General features: G+C 36.3%; 1 protein-coding gene across 1 annotated transcript in view; it reads left to right on the forward strand.

Moving 5' to 3' along the window:
- The window catches only part of Faf1 (Fas associated factor 1), a 299,200-nt gene that overhangs the window by 163,727 nt on the left and 116,546 nt on the right, over nucleotides 1–18,927 (forward strand). Inside the window, exon 9 of the mRNA XM_069987264.1 lies at nucleotides 8,427–8,522. Coding sequence (XP_069843365.1) covers nucleotides 8,427–8,522 — 96 coding nt within the window. The remainder of the gene's footprint in view (nucleotides 1–8,426; nucleotides 8,523–18,927) is intronic.

Here is an 18,927-nt window from a genome sequence, read left to right on the forward strand (position 1 = left end):
CAATAAATAAGAACCATATTTCTATTTTAGTCTAGCTTCTGCGATCTATGTAGAATGTTCTTATATATTAATCCACATTAAAATTAATGTTTTGCACATGTAGCATCATATTACAGACAACATTAATGGGAGAAAGTCCTAAAGGCCACGATGCAGCCTAAAAACAAAAGAATAATATTTGTATTTGCTTTAATTTAATGGTGGCAACAGAAATGAGAGGGAGAGAAAAAAAGAAGCGGCCTATAGATTGGCTAAATGTATTTCAACACAACTTTTTTCCTGATAGCCTGTTTTGTCTCTCATTTTTTTTTATTAAGTTTATCTCCTAGGGATTAAATAGGAAGCCATGTAGCACTGTATCACTTTGTAACATATCTCTTAAAATCCTAGTGATGAACAGGCAATGAAAAAGGCCAGGGATACTACCTCTTTGAAATACTTGAGAACTTTAATGTTTTTAAACAACAGTTCTCACCACTTGATGCATTTATAAGAATGTTTTGCAGGAGGAAATAAGAAAGCCTTGAATAATTTAAACTTACTTTGTTAACTTAGAAGATATTTTATTAAACATTGATCAATATCATTTGGATATCTTGGGTGTAGAAAAATTAGATAATATGCTTGTGTTTGTTCTGTACATGTTTCAGAACACATGTTAATGAGGCTAAATGTAGTTACATAAGCTTCAGTGATATTAGTACTGACACCTAAGGTCAGGCTATCAGAGATTTGGAGACATGCAACTTCAGTTGAACCTCCCAACCAAAAACACATATGATAATCTTTCTGTCAGGAGCCAAAGGTGAAGTTTTGTTTGCTTTTTATTTTTTTAAGTTACAAAGTCAATTAAGTCTACTACATTAGGCACTTTTTACTATTTTTTGCTGTCAGATTATTACCATTTCTCATAGGATGAGAGTTTAAACTGATGTCTTGGAAAATGACATTTTGAATATCAAAGCCAAAGCCAGATTACTAATGTCCAATGAAGTATCTGACATATAATAATTAATAAATATTATAATAATAAATATTCCTGGAATAACTATAGACTCTTATTAACTATGGCTAATACAACTTATTTACCTACTAGCTCTGAATTTATCAAGTAATTTGGAGAAGAGCACAATTAAGAGAGATCTGCTTATTTTTCACATTGCTCTTGTGCTGCACCATTCAATGATTACAAGTAATGTATTTAATACATTATTTTCCTCTTCTGCCCTCCACCAGAGGGTGCTCAGAAGCAATTAAATGGCATAAAGAAGAAGAAACAGTACTGAGAAACAAGGGCCATTTTAATTAACAATATGGATTGTTGGCCTCTCAACAGAACTCTTGATTCTATTGAAATAGCTTCTGTAGTTTAAAGCTGCCTCACAAATAATTAACTCACCTTCCTATAGCTATTTTATTATAGGTAAACCTAAAGTAATCTCTAAGTAGATGTGAAAGAGAATATGCCATTAGATATTGTTAGGCTAGTGTAATAATAGGGCTATATAACTTATATAGGCTATATAACTTCTTGCTATATAACTTAATGATCTTTTGGGGGCAGGGGAGAGGGACTGGTTCTAGGGCTTGAACTCTGGGCTTGGGCACCGTCCCTGAGCTCCTTTTGCTGGAAGCCACAGTGCCACTCACAGCTCTTTTTCTGTTATTATTTGGAGATAAGAGTCTCATGGACATACCAGCCTGGGTTGGCTTCAAAGTGTGATCCTTAGATCTCAGCCTCCTGAGTAGCTAGGATTATAAGCATAAACTAATGGCACCCAGCTAATGATTCTCTCTCTCTCTCTCTCTCTCTCTCTCTCTCTCTCTCTCTCTCTCTCTCTCTCTCTCTCTCTCTCTCTCTCTCTCTCTCTCTCTCCTCTCTCCTCTCTCCTCTCTCCTCTCTCTCCTCTCTCTCCTCTCTCTCCTCTCTCGTCCTGGCTTTGAACTTGCAAGCCTCTTGAATAGCTAGGATTACAGGCATGAGCCAACCAGTATTAAGCTTTAATGCTCCTTTGAGGCAGTCTGGCATTCCATAGTACTTAAGAACTTTTAGTATGCTCACTTAGCATCAATGAATAATAATGCCTGAGAATATTGTGGCATCTTGTATATTACTCAATAAAAGTGTTTCATTTAGAAATTTTACTAATTCTGTTACAGTGAGCAATTCTTTATCTCCTTGTGACATAATCCAGATAAGGGAACTGAAGTCCAATAGAAGATTTAAAACTATATAATTTAAAAATCTTTTTTTTGTGTTAAGCAACATCTCCCTATCCCCTGCCCCCCAGCCCTCTTCCCCACCCCTAGTCCTGGGGCTTGAACTCAATGCTTGGGCACTGTCCCCACACTTCTTTTTACTCAAGGCTAGCACTCTACCACTTGAGTCACAGCCCAGTTCTGGGTTTTCCTGAGAAGTTTATTAGCAATAAGAGTCTTATGGACTTTCCTGCCTGGGCTGGCTTTGATCCATGATCTTCAGATCTCAGCCCCTGAGTAGCTAGGATTATAGGTGTGAGCCAGTGGTGCCCAGCAAGCAACCTCTTTTTTAAAATTTTTAAAATTTTATTTTTTTCTTTTTCTATGCTAGTCCTGGTGCTTGAACTGTACCACTTGAGCCACAGCTCCAAGATTAGGGGTCTCATAGACTTTACTGTCAGCTTGGCTTTGAACAACAATCCTCAGATCAAAGCTTCCTGAGTAGCTAGTATTATAGGCATGAGCCAACAGCAAACAACAGGCAAACAACCTCATTTTGATGGGGGGGGTGGTGGTGGTGGTAAGGATCAAGGTAATGTTAAACCACTGTAGAGAAGCATACAATGTGAAAAAGCAATATTATATGATGTTGTTTAATTTTGTGTCCTGTCACACTAAAAGAAACAAATGTCATATAAATTATTTTCATAAATATATTTAAGGCTTTGTGTGTGTGTGTGTGTGCATTTGTGTGCATTTGTGTGCACATCAGTCCTATGAATTGAACTCAGGGTTTGGATTCTAGGGAATCCCTGAGCTTCTTTTTTGCTAAAGACTAGCACTCTGCCTCTTGAGCAACAGTGCTACTTCAGGCCTTTCTCAATTGTTTATTGAAGATAAGAGTCTCACAAACTTTTCTGCCCAAGGCTGGCTTCAAACCTGGATTCTCAGTTTCATGAAGAGGTTCATTTGCAGGCATGGGTCACAAACACCTGGCTGAAAGCATTTTTTGCTTAAGATAATTAAAACAAGATATTTATGTGTACTTAGCTATGCTGTCTTTAAAAAAAGAATAGATAATATCATTTAGTAGAAAGATACAGATTTGGAGTCAAGAAAACCTTGGAATATAGTTAGGCAGATATGAGAATTGGGTCAAAGAACTGTATCACTTTACCTCAGTTTCTCCTCCTAGTAGCAGGATGAATTCCCTCTTATTTGGCATCTCTTGGGGATGGTAGAACTACTAATTTTAAGAGTAGGCCTTATTCCATTATCTGGAAAATCTTATTACTAGCTTAGAGTGGAATGGAGGCAAAAATGTGTGAACTTCACTTGATTCAGCTAAAGTGTTCAAGAACTGTAGTCTCCTAGTTGGGACATCAGTAAGTAATGAATTCTAAGGACCTTCCCAACTCTATTATTAATCTTAAGGTCTAAATTCAAACCATATATAGCAGGTATTCTTATTTTTCCAACTCTATTTACTCACATGGTAGTATTTGTGTTTATGTCTTTAGCATAAAGCCTCAGAATTTGTTACTGTTGATGTTTATTTCATTAAACATTACCAACTTGCCAAATCAATTGAAGACTATAACATAGCAAGGCCATATGGTGAACACAGTTTTGTAAGCTATTTACTCAGGAGTTTTGTAGATAATTGATCTTGACCTGCACATCTCGTTTAATATTCTGTTGGTTCCAGATTATTATTAGTCATTTCCTTTTTAACAGTGTGCTTTTTTATGAAGTGACTAAACTGTTGTTTAACCCTGCTACAAGAATGTGGCAGTGGGCTAGTCCAGACAAGTGGATATGCACTTGGTAACTAGCATTGTTAATAAGCTTGCTTCAACCTGCCACAAATTAAAGCTCTGCGACTTTTCTAGCACACAAGTGACTCAAAAGCAAGCAGGGGACAGGGTGGGGTAGGGGGGGTTAGATTGTGAATAAAAATAAATACGCTTTTTTGGATTTGTATTCTGGTTTAATAGTAAATGCAGTTTTAGCCCCATGACTCAGTTTGGCTTAAAACTCCCTCATTAAAATCTATCTATCTGAACAGTAATTGAAATTTTCAAATTCAACTGTCTTCTTCAGAGCTGCTTATGAATAAAAGGCTTTGTGTTGGGAAGACGATATAGAAGAAAATTCTATAACCTTTAGAGTTAAATTTGCCATGTAGTAGTAACTGATTTATCTTGTTCTGCCTTTTGTGCTGTTTCTCTCTCTGGCGGCTTACCTCACTTAATATAATTTGTTCTAGGTCCATCCATTTCCCTGCAGATGACATAATATTTTTTCTAATGGCTGTGTAAAATTCCATTGTGTCTAGGTACCACATTTTTTGGATCCACTCATCTACTGTAGGCATCTGGGCTGTTTATACAAGTTGGCTTTTATGAATAGTAGATCAGTGAACATGGATCTGCAAGTGTCTTTACAGTATTCTGGCTATTGATGTTCTGGGTAGATGTAGAGAATGATTTTTAAATTTGTTTTTAAATATATATGTAAATATTAAAGCTATAGTGTCAGAACTATCTAGTTAGGAAGATTATTAAAATCAAATCAGTGTACTCTTACTTTTAGCAAGATCCATCAGTCTGCTTTTCATTTTGACTCAATCCTTAACCTAAGCATAGTTTTATAATATTGTGTTTTTATTTTTCCTTGTAAGAATATTAATTCTCAGTTATGCATATTTTCTAAATTTTAGGATATTTCATTATATAGTAAAAAATTACATGTTTTTACCACTACTGATTTCACCATAAAAGTCTTCAAGCATTGAGAAGTTTTCATGCTCATGATACCTGATAATTTTCCACGTTTTTTGTTCTTATTTGAAAACTCAAGTTTTGTCATTAGCCAATTAATACTGTTGGACAAGTTCCTTGAAGTAGTAGACTCACTTCATTCAGTGTGTGTGTGAGCCTATGAAGTGTTCAAATCCACATAACCAGTTTCTGCCAATCATGTTTTTAAGTAGTAATGGTGTTTCATGAAAACAGTACTTTGTTAAGCACATAACCAACCTTTTCTCAACACAACTCTTATATGTCAGTACACAGGAGTCCTTTATTCATACTTCCCTTTTATCACATAGAATATTAAAAGATAATAAGACTGAAGATTTAATGTGAAATAATAGGTTTTTGCTGATTCACCAGGGTATCCTTAACTGACATTGGCATATTTACAGTGAATAGAGGCGACGAAAATTTTAATACTTTTATGATTTGCCTTCAGGTACCAGCAGGTTTGCTTTCCATCACTTTTATCATTAATGTATTAACAAAAATACCAGATACCACTTAAGTATTATTATAATTTTGACTCCATGAATCCTTTGAAATGATCTCCATAACCTTGTATCTGGAGATCATACTTTGAAAGTAATTGGTATATTTACTATGTTTTTAATACATTACTAAATATTTTTATAGTAATAAAAAATTCAACTTTTAAGAATATATCCTCAGTGATGGAATGTATACTATGAGACTAAGTGTCTCATTTAAGCTATTCTAACAGAAAGCCTGTTAACAAGTGAATAACAACTTTTTATAGAAGAAACAAAAGATTGAGATGTTAAATATTCAGTGTCGAAGTAAAGTTACATCTTTTACTCTAAAAGTCCATTATAGATTTTATCAACAAATGTTCTATGTGTGTGATATAGCACACGATACTCTATTAAAAGTTAAAATTAATATACGCTAATGAAAGAAAAAAGTTTGCCCTATGCTCAACTATCTCCTAAATAATGCTTTATAAAAAGCAATCAACAAATAAATGCTTGCCTTTTCCTTTGATTACTTACCAGGGCAAATTTACTTTGTTGGTCACTTTTCATTATGTCTAAATATAACTTGCCACCCTTACATTTCTATCATTGATAGTGGATAAGATCAATTAGAAATGATCTTTTTTATTGTAAACATGATGTACAGAGGGGTTACAGTTACATAAGCCAGGTAATGAGCATATTTCATTTGGAACAGTGTCACTCCCTCTCTCATTTTCTCTCAATTTTAAATATAATCTTAAGTACTGCAGTTCTTTGTATTTAAAAAATGGTAACTCACACCTATAATTCTAGCTACTCAGAAGACTGAGATCTGAGGATCAAGATTTGAAGTCAGCCTGGGCAGACAATCCCAAAAGTTTTGAAGTGTGTATAGCTCAAGTGGTAGACTGTCAGCTGTGTGCAAAAAAGGAAAATAGCATGAAGCCCTGAATTCAAGCCCCAGTTTTCTCTCTTTCTCTTTCTCATTCTCTTGCTTTCTTCCTTTATCTCACACATTCATTTGTGCACATGTGTCCACACACACACACACACACACATACACACGGCTTTATTTTGTAAATGCTCTAACACAATTCCTTTAGCAGATAGATCGATAGATTGATTGAATCGCTTAGATATAAAACTTCTGTGTTGACAGATTACAGTTTACACACACACACACGTATGTATGTTTGTATGTATATGTATATACACATAGTTACAATAATAACTTAGAAATACTACTTTGGTCCACTGTCACATTTCATAAAGTAATTTTATTGAAAATGTGTCCCTCCCTTTTAATTTACACATGATTAGGCCGTGTTCAAAAGAAGTTATAACTGTAATCCCTCTGTGCATCACCTTTACAATAAAAAAAAAGAAGTTAATCACCATGTCTCTTCTCATGAGATCTAAAAATGGTGATTGTTGAAATAACAGCCTATGTCAGTGTAGTTTCAAACCCAGCTTTCACTTAGCATGCCATGTTTAACCCTTGAAAAAGTCTAGTAAGATAGCCAAGGCAAAGGTAACCCCAATCACTAAGTAAGAAAAGTGTGGCCTCTCAAGGAGAGATGACTTTCCTAATATTAGGAGACTAGGCAGCTCTCTTGTACCTGGCCCAGGTGTCTGTCCGTTGTACTACTCTGCATTTGGTTGTCAGTGACATTTACCACCATTATACCACCATTACCGTTTTGTTACCAGAGGATTTCAGAGTTCTGGAGAATATTTTTCCAAATGCAAATTATTGTGAAGATTAGTGTGACTGGAAATTAAGTCTTCCCTTCCACAGAGGTATAGTCTCATAGGCTTTTCTGCCCAGGTTGACCTGGAACCGCAGTCATCCCAGTCTCAGCATCTCATGTAGCTTAGGATGACAAGTGTATACTACTGCTCCCAACTTTTAGTTGAGAAGGGGTTTCACCACTTTGCCGTCCAGGCTTGCTTCAAACCTTAATCCTTCCATTTTCATCCTTCTAAGCAGCTAATATTATAGGAGTAAGCCACCAGTGCCCAGATATAAACTTTAATAATATCTAAAGTTATATGTTAGTACTACTTGAAACATAAATGACATTGTAACTCTGTACTAAAAATAAAAACAAACAGAAAATACTTTCAGCAATCATTGTTCCTGACCTTACCGCGCTTAGGAGTAGGAATATAAGGTATTATTCTGCTAATCAGAAAAATAGCAACATACACTGAAGGGGAAAGTATGTATAGTTTTTGCCTTATTTTCTGTATCCCCATCTGTCTTCTCCTGAAACTTAGCTTTTATTACAGTGGAAAAAATATATAAATTTCAAAACCTTCTTGTTGATGAAATTCTTAGGCTCCTAGAGTAAGCTTTCTAGTCAAGTTTTAAAATAATAGAGCACAATATCTAAAAAGTAAATTATGAAGAATGATCACATTTTGTTTAAAATAATGGATTCTGGTGGCTCAGTGGTAGAGTGCTTGCCTCACATGCACGAGGCCCTGGGTTCGATTCCTCAGCACCACATAAACAGAAAAAGTCGGAAGTGGCACTGTGGCTCAAGTGGTAGAATGCTGCCTAGAGCTTAAGAGCTGAGAGATGGCACCCAGGTCCAGAGTTCAAGTCCCACAACCAACATAAATTAATTAATTAATTAATTAATTAATTAATTCTATGCCAGGGTACTGGTGACTAGCTACTGCCTACTTAGGAAGCAGAGAATTGGAGGGTTGTAGTTTGAAGCCAGCATTAGAGTCCATGAGACTCTCCACAAAAGCTAGACTTGAGATTTTGCTTAAGTAGTAGAGTACCAGCCAAGCACTGTAGAATTTTATAGATTTGGCCCTGAGTTCACACCCCAATATGGCTAAATAATATAATGATGATTTGTTTATACCCCAGTACTGCTAAATGATGATGATAATGAAATAATTTTGCTTTCTGCAGATGTGTCTTGCTGAATCAGGGTTGTCTTATCCCTGCCATCGACTTACTGTGGGAAGAAGATCTTCACCTTCACAGACCCGGGAGCAATCAGAAGAGGTAAGCTGTTTGCCAGCTTTTCATTGAACAGAAAGTCTGTATTCCTCTATTCATGCGATGCCTACTCCTCCTCTTCCTCCTCCACTTTTTCTTCCTCTTCCTTCTTTTTGTGCTGATACTGAAGATTGAAGTTAGGGCCTGGCTTTTTTGTTCAAGGCTAGCTCTCTTCCATTTGAGCTACAGCTCCCTGTCTAGTCTAGTTCACTGATTCACTGGAGATGAGAGTCTCATAAACTTTCTTGCTCAGGTTGGCTTCCTGATTAGGAATTATAGGCATGAGCCATCAGCAACTGGCTACCCATTCTTATCTGCCATAGCAATGAGTTGATAAAGTTAATATAGTGTGAATAAAATACCTGTAAATTTTGTTTTGGTTTTTGTAGGTTGTGGGGATTGAAATCTGGGCCTGGGCGCTGTCCCTGAGCTCTTTAGCTCAAGACAAGTGCTCTACCACTTGAGCCACAGTGCCACTTATGGTCTTCAGGTGGTTAATTGGAGAGCAGAGTCTCATGGACTTTCCTGCTGGGGCTGTCTTTGAACTGTGATCCTCAGATCTCAGCCTCCTGAGTAGCTGGGATTACAGGCGTGAGCCACTTGGGCCCAGCTAGTCTCTAATTTTTTGTTGTTGTTGTTGGTCATGGGACTTGAACTCTGGACCTGGGCTCTGTCCCCTTGAGCCACAGGGCCACTTCTGGTTTTCTGGTGGTTAATTGGAGATAAGAGTGACACAGACTTTCCTGCCCGGGCTGTCTTTGAACCGAAATCCTCAGTTCTCAGCCTCCTGAGTAGCTAGGATTACATTTATGACCACCTGGCTGTCTCTGTAAATTTTTGAAGGCTGAAATTATCATGTGTTATTATACCATTTATGTACTTTTTCTTTTAGTTTCTTGTTTAAATGGGAAGAATTCATGTTAGATTGTTTAAAATGTCAAATTAAGAAGATGTTAACATTTTGGGGGTTGGAGTTTTGGAAGTTTGTTTTGTTTAGTTTTTAGGTTTTGCTATTGACAGTGTAGTTTTGTACACTTATTAAGATTGATCTGTCAGTCCTTTATGTCATTGGGTTTGGGTACCTTTGATAAGCCAGTCACTGCTTGATACTAGATAACAAAGATGAATAACATGCTACCTATACCAATGTGCTCAGAGTTCAGGGTGATAGATTAATAAACTAATAATGTCATAATGACAAAAGCACAACAATAGCAATACACACAGTATATTGTAGAAACAAAACAAAGGGGCAGATAAGTTGAAGATGTTTGTATTGTTATTCAGTGTGTCTAAACAGGCCTCCCCTATATTAAAAGGCAATATCTTAATTCCATCCCATGATGGCATACCTCGCTCTGATATTGATTAAATGAAAATGGGAAGAAACCCTTGTATGGTCCATGGAAGTATGTTTTCTCACCTCCCAGGCTTGCTTTCTCAGAGGAACCTCCCACTCATCAATACTCCATTGGAAGGATCAGCTAATTAAGTTCTTTGTTTTATTGTTTAATGTAGGTATAAATTTATTTTTATGATTTCTAAATAATTATAATTACTTAAAGATAAAATTATGTTTGTGGCTCTGTGCTGGAGACACAAGTGGATCAATACTCTCTGTCATACTCCTGAGCTATGGATCCTAACTGTGTTTCCACCCCCAAACTGTTTGTTTTTTTTTTTTGTTCTCTGATCACCTTCACTTCCCCTGAAATCCTGGGGCAACTTTCCTTACCTGGTGTGCTTTCTCTGCACAGTTTCTAATGTGCTTCATTCTGAGGCAACCAAGAATTGTCCATCTTGTTTTCTTAACCTCTTAAAGCTTCAATTTCCTTATCTGAGGAATGGTGGTGATATTAGTACCTTACTCTGTAGAGTTATCTGATAGTAAACTGAAGTCATCCATATAAGGTATTGAATGTGATGCAAGACAGTTTTGGGTTTTTTTGAAAACTGTCTGTTGTTTATTGAGTGGAATATGAACTTTGTTACACTGAGTTAGAAGTTTGCATTGTGGAAAAAAAGATTGTTATTTGTACCCCTACTCTAAAATGACTGTTTCTTTGTTGCCCATGATAATAAAAAAGAATGTTAGTTTGATGATTCGGAACATATAAATTAAAACTTAACCTCAGGCGTACATGTAAAATATTTGGAAGCTGGGTTTGTTAAATATAAGAAGAGGCTAATAAATGTCAGTAAGAGTTTCTTGGCAGCACATATTACAAATAAAACTGTATGTTAAATGGAAAAAAAAAAAAGAAAATGGGAGGAGAGCCTAAACATGACAATTTATTCTTTTTTTTTTTTTTTTTTTTTGGTGTGGTCATGTGGCCTAAACTCTGGGCCTGGGTGCTGCCCCTCAACTCTTCAGTTAAAGGCTAGCAGTCTACCACTTGATCCACAGCACCACTTCTAGATTTTTCTGCTTATGTGGTACTGAGGAATCGAACCCAGAGCCTCATGCGTGCAAGGCAAGTGCTCTACCACTGAGCCACCTTCCCAGCCCCGACAGTTTATTCTTTTTTAAAAAAGCTCTTAGTAGCCAGGCTCCCGTGGCTTACTCCTATAATCCTACCTGCTCAGAAGAGATTCAAGGATCTCAGTTTGTAGCCAGACCAGGCAGGAAATTCCTGAGACTCTTTATTTCCAGTGAACCACCAAAAAGCTGAAAATGAGTTTAAGTAGTAGGATGCTAGCCTTCAGCAGAGACAGGGGAGAAAGGCTCAGGGACAGCACCCAGGCCCTGAATTAAAGCCCAGTACTGGCACACACATAAAAGTACTTAGTGAAATCCTACTATGCACTAGAAAAAGTTATTGCCACACTTTAAAAATAATATAATATTATAAACACGTATACATTCAACCTTGGAGCAGCTAAATATTTAAGGCAAATATATCCTAAATATATGAGGCAAAATCTAAATGAAACAAATTGTAACAGACTTTATTTTACACTTTAAAAAAGAAAATACACTTTGTTAGGAGACTTTACTCCCCTATGGTAAGCATTGCAAAGATTATCCAGACAGAAAAATCATTGAGACATCCGGGCGCCGGTGGCTCATGCCTGTAATCCTAGCTACTCAGGAGGCTGAGGTCTGAGGATCTCGGTTCAAAGCCAGCCCAGGCAGGAAACTCCTTGAGCCACTTATCTCCAATAAGTCACTAGAAAACCGGACATGGTGCTGTGGCTCAAGCGGTAGAGCACCTGCCTTGAGCTGAAGAGTGCAGGGACAGCGCCTAGGCCCAGAGTTCAAGCTCCACAACAGCCCCCCACCAAAAAAAAAAATCATTGAGACATTGGAATTATATTATACTTAAAGTACTTCCTTTCATGCCAAAGTAAAAAATTCTCAGGTTATTAGGTAATGAAAGAGAGTTGTATGCTCAGGTTGCTAAGATCTACAGTGGGAATGAATCTTTTTTCCATAAATCTGTAAAAAAAATTTATATGGTTTGTGGTCACAAATTATATATAATTATATATAAATAAATTTATATATAAATAAATATACATATAAATAAAATTGGAACAGCCCAATAATTAATAAGGTGATTGAATCTGTAATAAAAAGCTTCCCACCAGCCAGGTGCCAGTGGCTCATGCTGTATTCCTAACTACTTAGGAAGCTAAGATCTGAGGATCATGGTTCAAAGCCAGCCCAAGCAGGAAAGTCCATGAGACGCTTACATCCAATTAACCACCTGAAAACCGGAAGTGGCTCAAGTGTAGAGGTCTTAAGCCAAAGAGCTCAAAGACAGCCCCCAGGCCCAGAGCTCAAAAGCCCCATGGCCACAAAAAAATAGTTTCCCACCAAAAAAAATCCAAGTATCAGTGTTTTCATTTTTTTAATTCTACCAAATGTCAAGAACTAATACCATTCTTAAAATTTTCTAAAACTTTAAAAAGGAGAAAATACAAAGCCATCATAATTCTGATAGTAAAGTTAGACAATGATGCTACAAGAAAAGATAATTAAGGCCAGTATCCCTGATGAACATAGATGTAAAAATTTTCAACAAAATACTAGTAAACCAAATTCAACACTTATTAAAAGGATTATTCATCATTATTCATTGGAATACACATTATTCAGATGGTTCTACACAAGTCTTACCCAAGTAGATAGGATTATAAGCTTGAGTCTTGAGTTCAGCTCTAACTTTCTATGAACCAACCTTATACTACCAGCACAGAAATCATGAAACATCCTATTTATAATAGCAAATAACTCTTAGAAATAATTTAACTAAAGTGTTTTCAAAAATCCGTATACTGAAAACTATAAAATATTGTGAAAAGACATTTAAGAAGATACAGATAAATGAGAAAGTAATCAACATTCTCCAATTAGAAGAATTAATATTGTTAAAATGTCCATACCACAATGCAATCTGTATCCAAAGTTCAATGATGTTTTTCACCGAAATACAAAAACAGTTCTGAAACCTTTATGGGACTATGACCATAAAAGGTCTGATATAAGTAAGCAAACTTGAACAAAAAGAAGAAAGTTAGATATATTACCCTAACCAACTTCAAAATATATTACAATGCTATTATGTTTAAAATAAACAGGTATTAACATTGAAACAGATACATGGACCAATGGAAACACTAGAGAGTCTTGAAATGAACCCATGAATTATAGGACTTATTCATTGAAGTAGAGAGTAGAATGGTGGCTTCCAGAGTTTGGAAAGGGCACAAAAGGTGTGTGGCTTTAATAAAAGAGGAATAAGTTTTGAGATCTATTCATGACTGAATATAGCTAATCAGACTGTTTTCCAAATTTCAAAATTGCTGCAAGTGAATAAATTTCTGGTATTTATATCACAAGAAATGACAAGTTCTTAAAATGTAGTTCAATTTATTCTATATTTTTTTATATGACTATATTTTCAAAACATTAATGTTGTACCCTATAAATATACTACTTATTGTCAGTCAAATGTTTTATGAGAAAAGGATTACAAATATACATTTCTCAAAAGAATATATAACTAATGTCCAATAAGAACATGAAAAATTATCAACATCTCCAATCATGAGAACCATCTCCTATGCACTATGATGCAGCTATTTTCAAAAAACAGAAAGCAACAAGTGTCATCATATATCAAGAAAATATGGATTCTTGTACACTGTTGGAAGGCATGTGAAATTATATAGCAGTAATGGAAAATGGTATAATTCCTCAAAAGAATAAAAAATAGCATTGCTATTTGATCCAGCAATTTTCCATCTGGTTATATGCTGATAGGACCTTAGATATCTGTAGTCTCACATTCATAGAGATGTTACTCACAGTAATTTAAATATGAAAAAACTCAAATGTCCTCCAGTAGATGAATAAATTGCAAAATGTAGCATATATTTAAAAGGATAATTGAAGAGGAAGGGCATTCTGACAAATACTACAACATAGATGAATATTTTAAGTGAAATAAGTCATTCACAAAAAGATAATTTATGATTCTACTTAGGTGATATACTTAGAGTAATCAAAATTATAAAGAAAGGAAATAGAATGATGGTTGCCAGGGTGTTGAGATAAAGAGGATGTGAAGCTGATATTGTTCGGTGAGTATGGATGGTATTGGTGGTGCCACAATATTGAGGATATTTATTTATTTATTGACAGTCCTGGGGCTTGAGCTTGGGCCTGGACTTTGTACCTGAGCTTTTTGTGCTCAAGGCTAGTGTTCTACTACTAGAGCTACCATGCCACTTTTAGAGGATATATATTTAATACTGTTGAAATATACACTTAAAAATAATTGTGGTTGACAGGCACTGGTTGCTCATGCCTATAATCCTAGCTACTCAGGAGGCTGAGATAAAAGGATTGTTGTTTGAAGCCTGCCTCGCCAGAAAAGTCTCTGTGAGATTCTTATCTCCAATTAACTACTCAAAAACTGGAAGTGGCTCTATGGCTCAAAGTGGTAGAATACTAGCCTTCAGCAAAAGAGCTCAGAGACAGCACCCAGGCCCTGATTTCAAGCCCTGCAACCCCCATCTTCCCCCCGCCCTCCCCCCCCCCCCCACAGATACTTACTGGGGGATGGAACATTGGGAAATTGAAAAAGGTATTTTAAAGTGATTGTCATAGAATGCACTATGAATACAAGCAATGAAGACATTACATTATTCTAGGGATGAGATTATCCTAGACAGCGCTCTTTATTTAAAAATGAAGTCATTGCAACGCAAGTTGAAATATAAAAAGCAGCAGATAACTGTCCAGATGCAAAGAATAGATTAAATTTAAAACATTTCTAAGTTGAATTTGGAGAAAAAAGATCTGAAGTAGAACATTGCTAGTAGAAAGAATAAAGAGTATGGATTTCAGAAATATTTCAGAAGAATAGTAGGACTGATTACTGACAAGATCTCTGAGAAAGGACAGGTAAGAAAAAAAATGATGCCGAGATGGTGGCATGAGTGATAAAGAAGACTTGTTCAATATCTATTCAATACTTGATTGCATACCTATTGTATGCCAAAAGCCTTCATCTCCTGCATCATCTTTAAAAGCTCATCAAAAAAAAAAGGGTTTTAGCCAGGCACTGGTAGCTCACCCCTATAATCCTAGCTACTCAGGAGGCTGAGATCTGAGAATCATGGTTTGAAGCCAGTCCAGGCAGGAAAGTCTGTAAGACTCTTACCTTCAATAAACTACTCAGAAAAAGCCAGAAGTGGCTCAAGTGTAGAGCAGTTGCCTTGAGCACAGAGAGGCCTGCAACCATAATCCCCTGATCTCAGCCTCCCATGTAACTGATGATAGGTGTGCATGACCACATCTGGCTATTGATTGAAATGGGGTCTCTTGAACTTTTTGCCCTAGCTAGTTTTAAATGTTGATCTTCCCTTCTGAGTAGCTAGGATTATATGTATAAACCACTGGCCCCTCATATACATTATGATTTTGTCATCTTTACTTAATTTCCATTGTTCACTGTTCAAGTAATCTCTTCCTTAGATATTTGAAATAGGTCACCTTTTTTTTGAATAGGTCACTTTTCTCATGTCTTTAGGTCTTTAGGTCCTCATGTCTTTAGGTCCATACCAAATAACACACAGGGACATGAGAGTTGTTTCCTTGAACACTTCCCTGCCTAAAAACCTCTGCTGATTTTCTTATTGCCATCATAGTAATGTGCAAATAATCTTAGCATAATTTTAAGGAGTGGCACAGTCTAATGCCATCAATCTTTTTTGCCCTTATGGCTAGGTCACACTTCTTGTACATACATGAAACTAGTAATTCTTTGTGTTTTTCTGGATTTTCATTTATCTTTTAAAATACCGAACTATTTACTCACTTTTCTCCCCTTATTGTGTAACTCCCCTCTGCACCATACATATACTCCACCACTATGCTATCTTCAAGGTCTGCATTAAATCTTGGCGCACTGTATGACATCCTGAACAGTCTTTGTAATAGTCCTTGAGGGACTAAGTCACTCTCTATTTTTAAATAGCATTTGGTTATACCTTTTTTTGTACCTCCTACACCAAGCAAATAAATATATTTTCCTTTTAGAGTGGGAATTTCTTGAAGATAGAAACTATATATTACTTTTGTATTCCTAGCTTTTAACCTTGTGCCTTAACATAATATATGGTTGGTAAATGTCTGCTAAAAGAAACATTTACTTTAGTTATGAGATTGCTTTGATGTATTTTCATTTCTAAATATTTGTCTCAGATAGTTTTGTTGTCATTTCCTGGAAGTTTTCCCTGATCCCTCTCACCCTGAGTTGAGTTAGGTATAACATTATCTCATTTTATTATTCATATATCTTAACACTATCTTTCAATATTATAACTATCTGTATAATATAGTTCTCCTCAAGAGGGCATAGACTATACCTTTCACACAAGTCTTGAAAATGTGGTGCAGAGTAGATATTTGTAAATGTTTGTTGACTGATAGAAGGAGTAAATGAAGGTAATAAACAGCTAAAATAGAATCATAAAATTTGGCTATTTTTGAAATTCTGAATCAACAGCTTTTCTACATTCAAAGCATTTTAAGGCAGCCATGACTGATCATGAGATTATCTATTCTCATCAGCAAACATTAATGAAAAAAAGATTGTTTATCTCATTTTTTAGAAAAGCTTTTCCTAACCTGTGAGATGGCTGATAAGAAAATGTGAAGAGATTGGGAGTTCCTTATACATAATTAAGTAGTTCATTCTTGCAGATACTTCAATAATTCATATTTGAAATATACTTTTTTCAACAAAATCGGCTTTTAGATACCTCCATTTGAAGGTGTTGTTGTAGGGTTTCATAAGAGACTGAAGGATTCTGTACTTTGTGGAGCCAAAATAATAATAGGTCATATAAAAGAATTAAAATCACTTTTAATATAAAGTAAGACCTTATTTGGAAAGGAGGAGGGATATCATTTGATTGAAAATTGAATTTGGAGAAAGGATAGATGTTAGACAATAAAAGCAGTGAGAAAAAAGAGAAGTATATATGGAATATTCTTTGTTTTTCCTGCCCCATGTCCCTAAACTCTCATTCTTAATTTGATGCCTCTCAAAGAGAGGGGTGAATACTAGATAAGACTTGGTGAAAGCTGAGATGAATCTAGCTGATCAAGGTTGTGGGGTGTGTTACTATAGTCCTTTGTTTCTTTTACTTGCCTGTGATCATGACTAGGCACTTGAAAGGAACATGTAGTGTGCATTACAGATTTTGAGCCTTTACCTGTTTAACTCTAAGCCTCAAAGTTAGAAGGATCTTCATCCAGGCTTTTAACTGTAAAGAGTTCAAAAGAGTTCAAGAGCAATTGTTTTAGGAAATGGGTTTTATAGAAGAGACTCCTCATGGCTTTAAAATGGGAAAGGGTTTTGAAATTTTAAGCTGTTACAAAGCTTAGACCAGGAGATCTTGGCTCTCTAGAACAAAATATTCAGGGAAAATTACGTTGCATGTAGAAATAAGTCTTTTGTGTGAAGTAGTAATAGGTCCAGAATAGCAGATGAATGACTTAAGGCAGTACATTCATTAATTCATCCAATAGTGTGTTTTTATTATCTTGCTCAATGCCAAAGCATTGGGAAGACTCTTAAAAATGAGATGAAAATAGTACAATTCTGGGCATTAATGCTTGGATTTGTCCAGAGAGGAAATGCTAAACTTAACAATTTTAAAATTGTTTCTTGGGGTCTGAAGTGCTTCAGGCGTACCCTAGACCCTAACTGTCAAACAGATATGACTCCAAGAGTATTAAACTCCTTATTGCCCTCTTCCTCCATGAGAGCAGCCATAACTTTTTAAAGTCCAATGAACATAGGCATTGTATACTGTAAATTTCTGTAATTTGTGACTGGGGAAAGGTGGTAATCCATGAAAAGTAGTTAGGAAAACCTCTGACAAAAAATCTGTAAGAGGGGCTGGGAAGGTAGCTCAGTGGTAGAGTGCTTGCCTTGCATGCATGAGGTTCTGGGTTCGATTCCTCAGCACCACATAAGCAGAAAAAGCCGGAAGTGGCGCTATGGCTCAAGGGGTAGAGTGCTAGCCTTGAGCTGAAGAGCTGAGGGACAGCGCCCAGGCCCAGAGTTTAGGCCCCATGACCGGCAAAAAAAAAAAAAAAAAAAAAAAAAAAAAAAAAAAATCTGTAAGAGCCAGGCACCAGTGGCTCATGCCTGTAATCCTAGCTACTCAGGAGGCTGAGATCTGAGGATCTCGGTTCAAAGCCAGCCCAGGCAGGAAAGTCTGTAAGACTCTTTTCTCCAAAAACCACTAGAAAACCAGAAGTGGCATTGTGCTCAAGTGGTAGAGTACTCGCCCTGAGCTGAAGAGCAAAGGGATAGCGCCAAAGCCCAGAGTTCAAGCCCCATGACCAAACCCCCCCCCCAAAAAAATATATCATATATATATATCATATATATCATATATATATATATATATATATATATGATACCTTCCAGCTTTAAAATCTATAATTCAGTAAGTGGTTAACCTCTAGTATTCCTTCTAGCTAAATTTTGTGAGTCTTTGATTCTGTTTCTCTTAATGCTTTTCTAGAAGTTACTATTTTCTTTTTGTCAGTTGTGGGGCTTAAACTCTGGGCTTGGACACTGTCCCTCAGCTCTGTCCCTCCCTCAGTGCTGGCTCAAGGTTAGCACTCTACCACTTGAGCCACAGCACCACTTCTGGCTTTTTCTGCTCATATGGTGCTGAGGAATCAAAACCAGTGCCTCATGCATGTGAGGCAAGCACTCTACCATTGACGACCTTCTCAGCCCTAGAAGTTACTTTTAAGTTAGGTTCTTCTGTATAGACTGAAGGATCAAATAGTTTTCCTCTTTTTTTTCTTTTCTTTTTTCTTTTTTGGGCTGGTCCTGGGGCTTGAACTCAGGGCCTGGGCACTGTCCCTGAG

Source organism: Dipodomys merriami, unplaced genomic scaffold (assembly GCF_024711535.1).
Source record: "Dipodomys merriami isolate MVZ:Mamm:240054 unplaced genomic scaffold, mDipMer1.0.p SCAF_34, whole genome shotgun sequence".
NCBI classification, from domain to species: Eukaryota; Metazoa; Chordata; class Mammalia; order Rodentia; family Heteromyidae; genus Dipodomys; species Dipodomys merriami.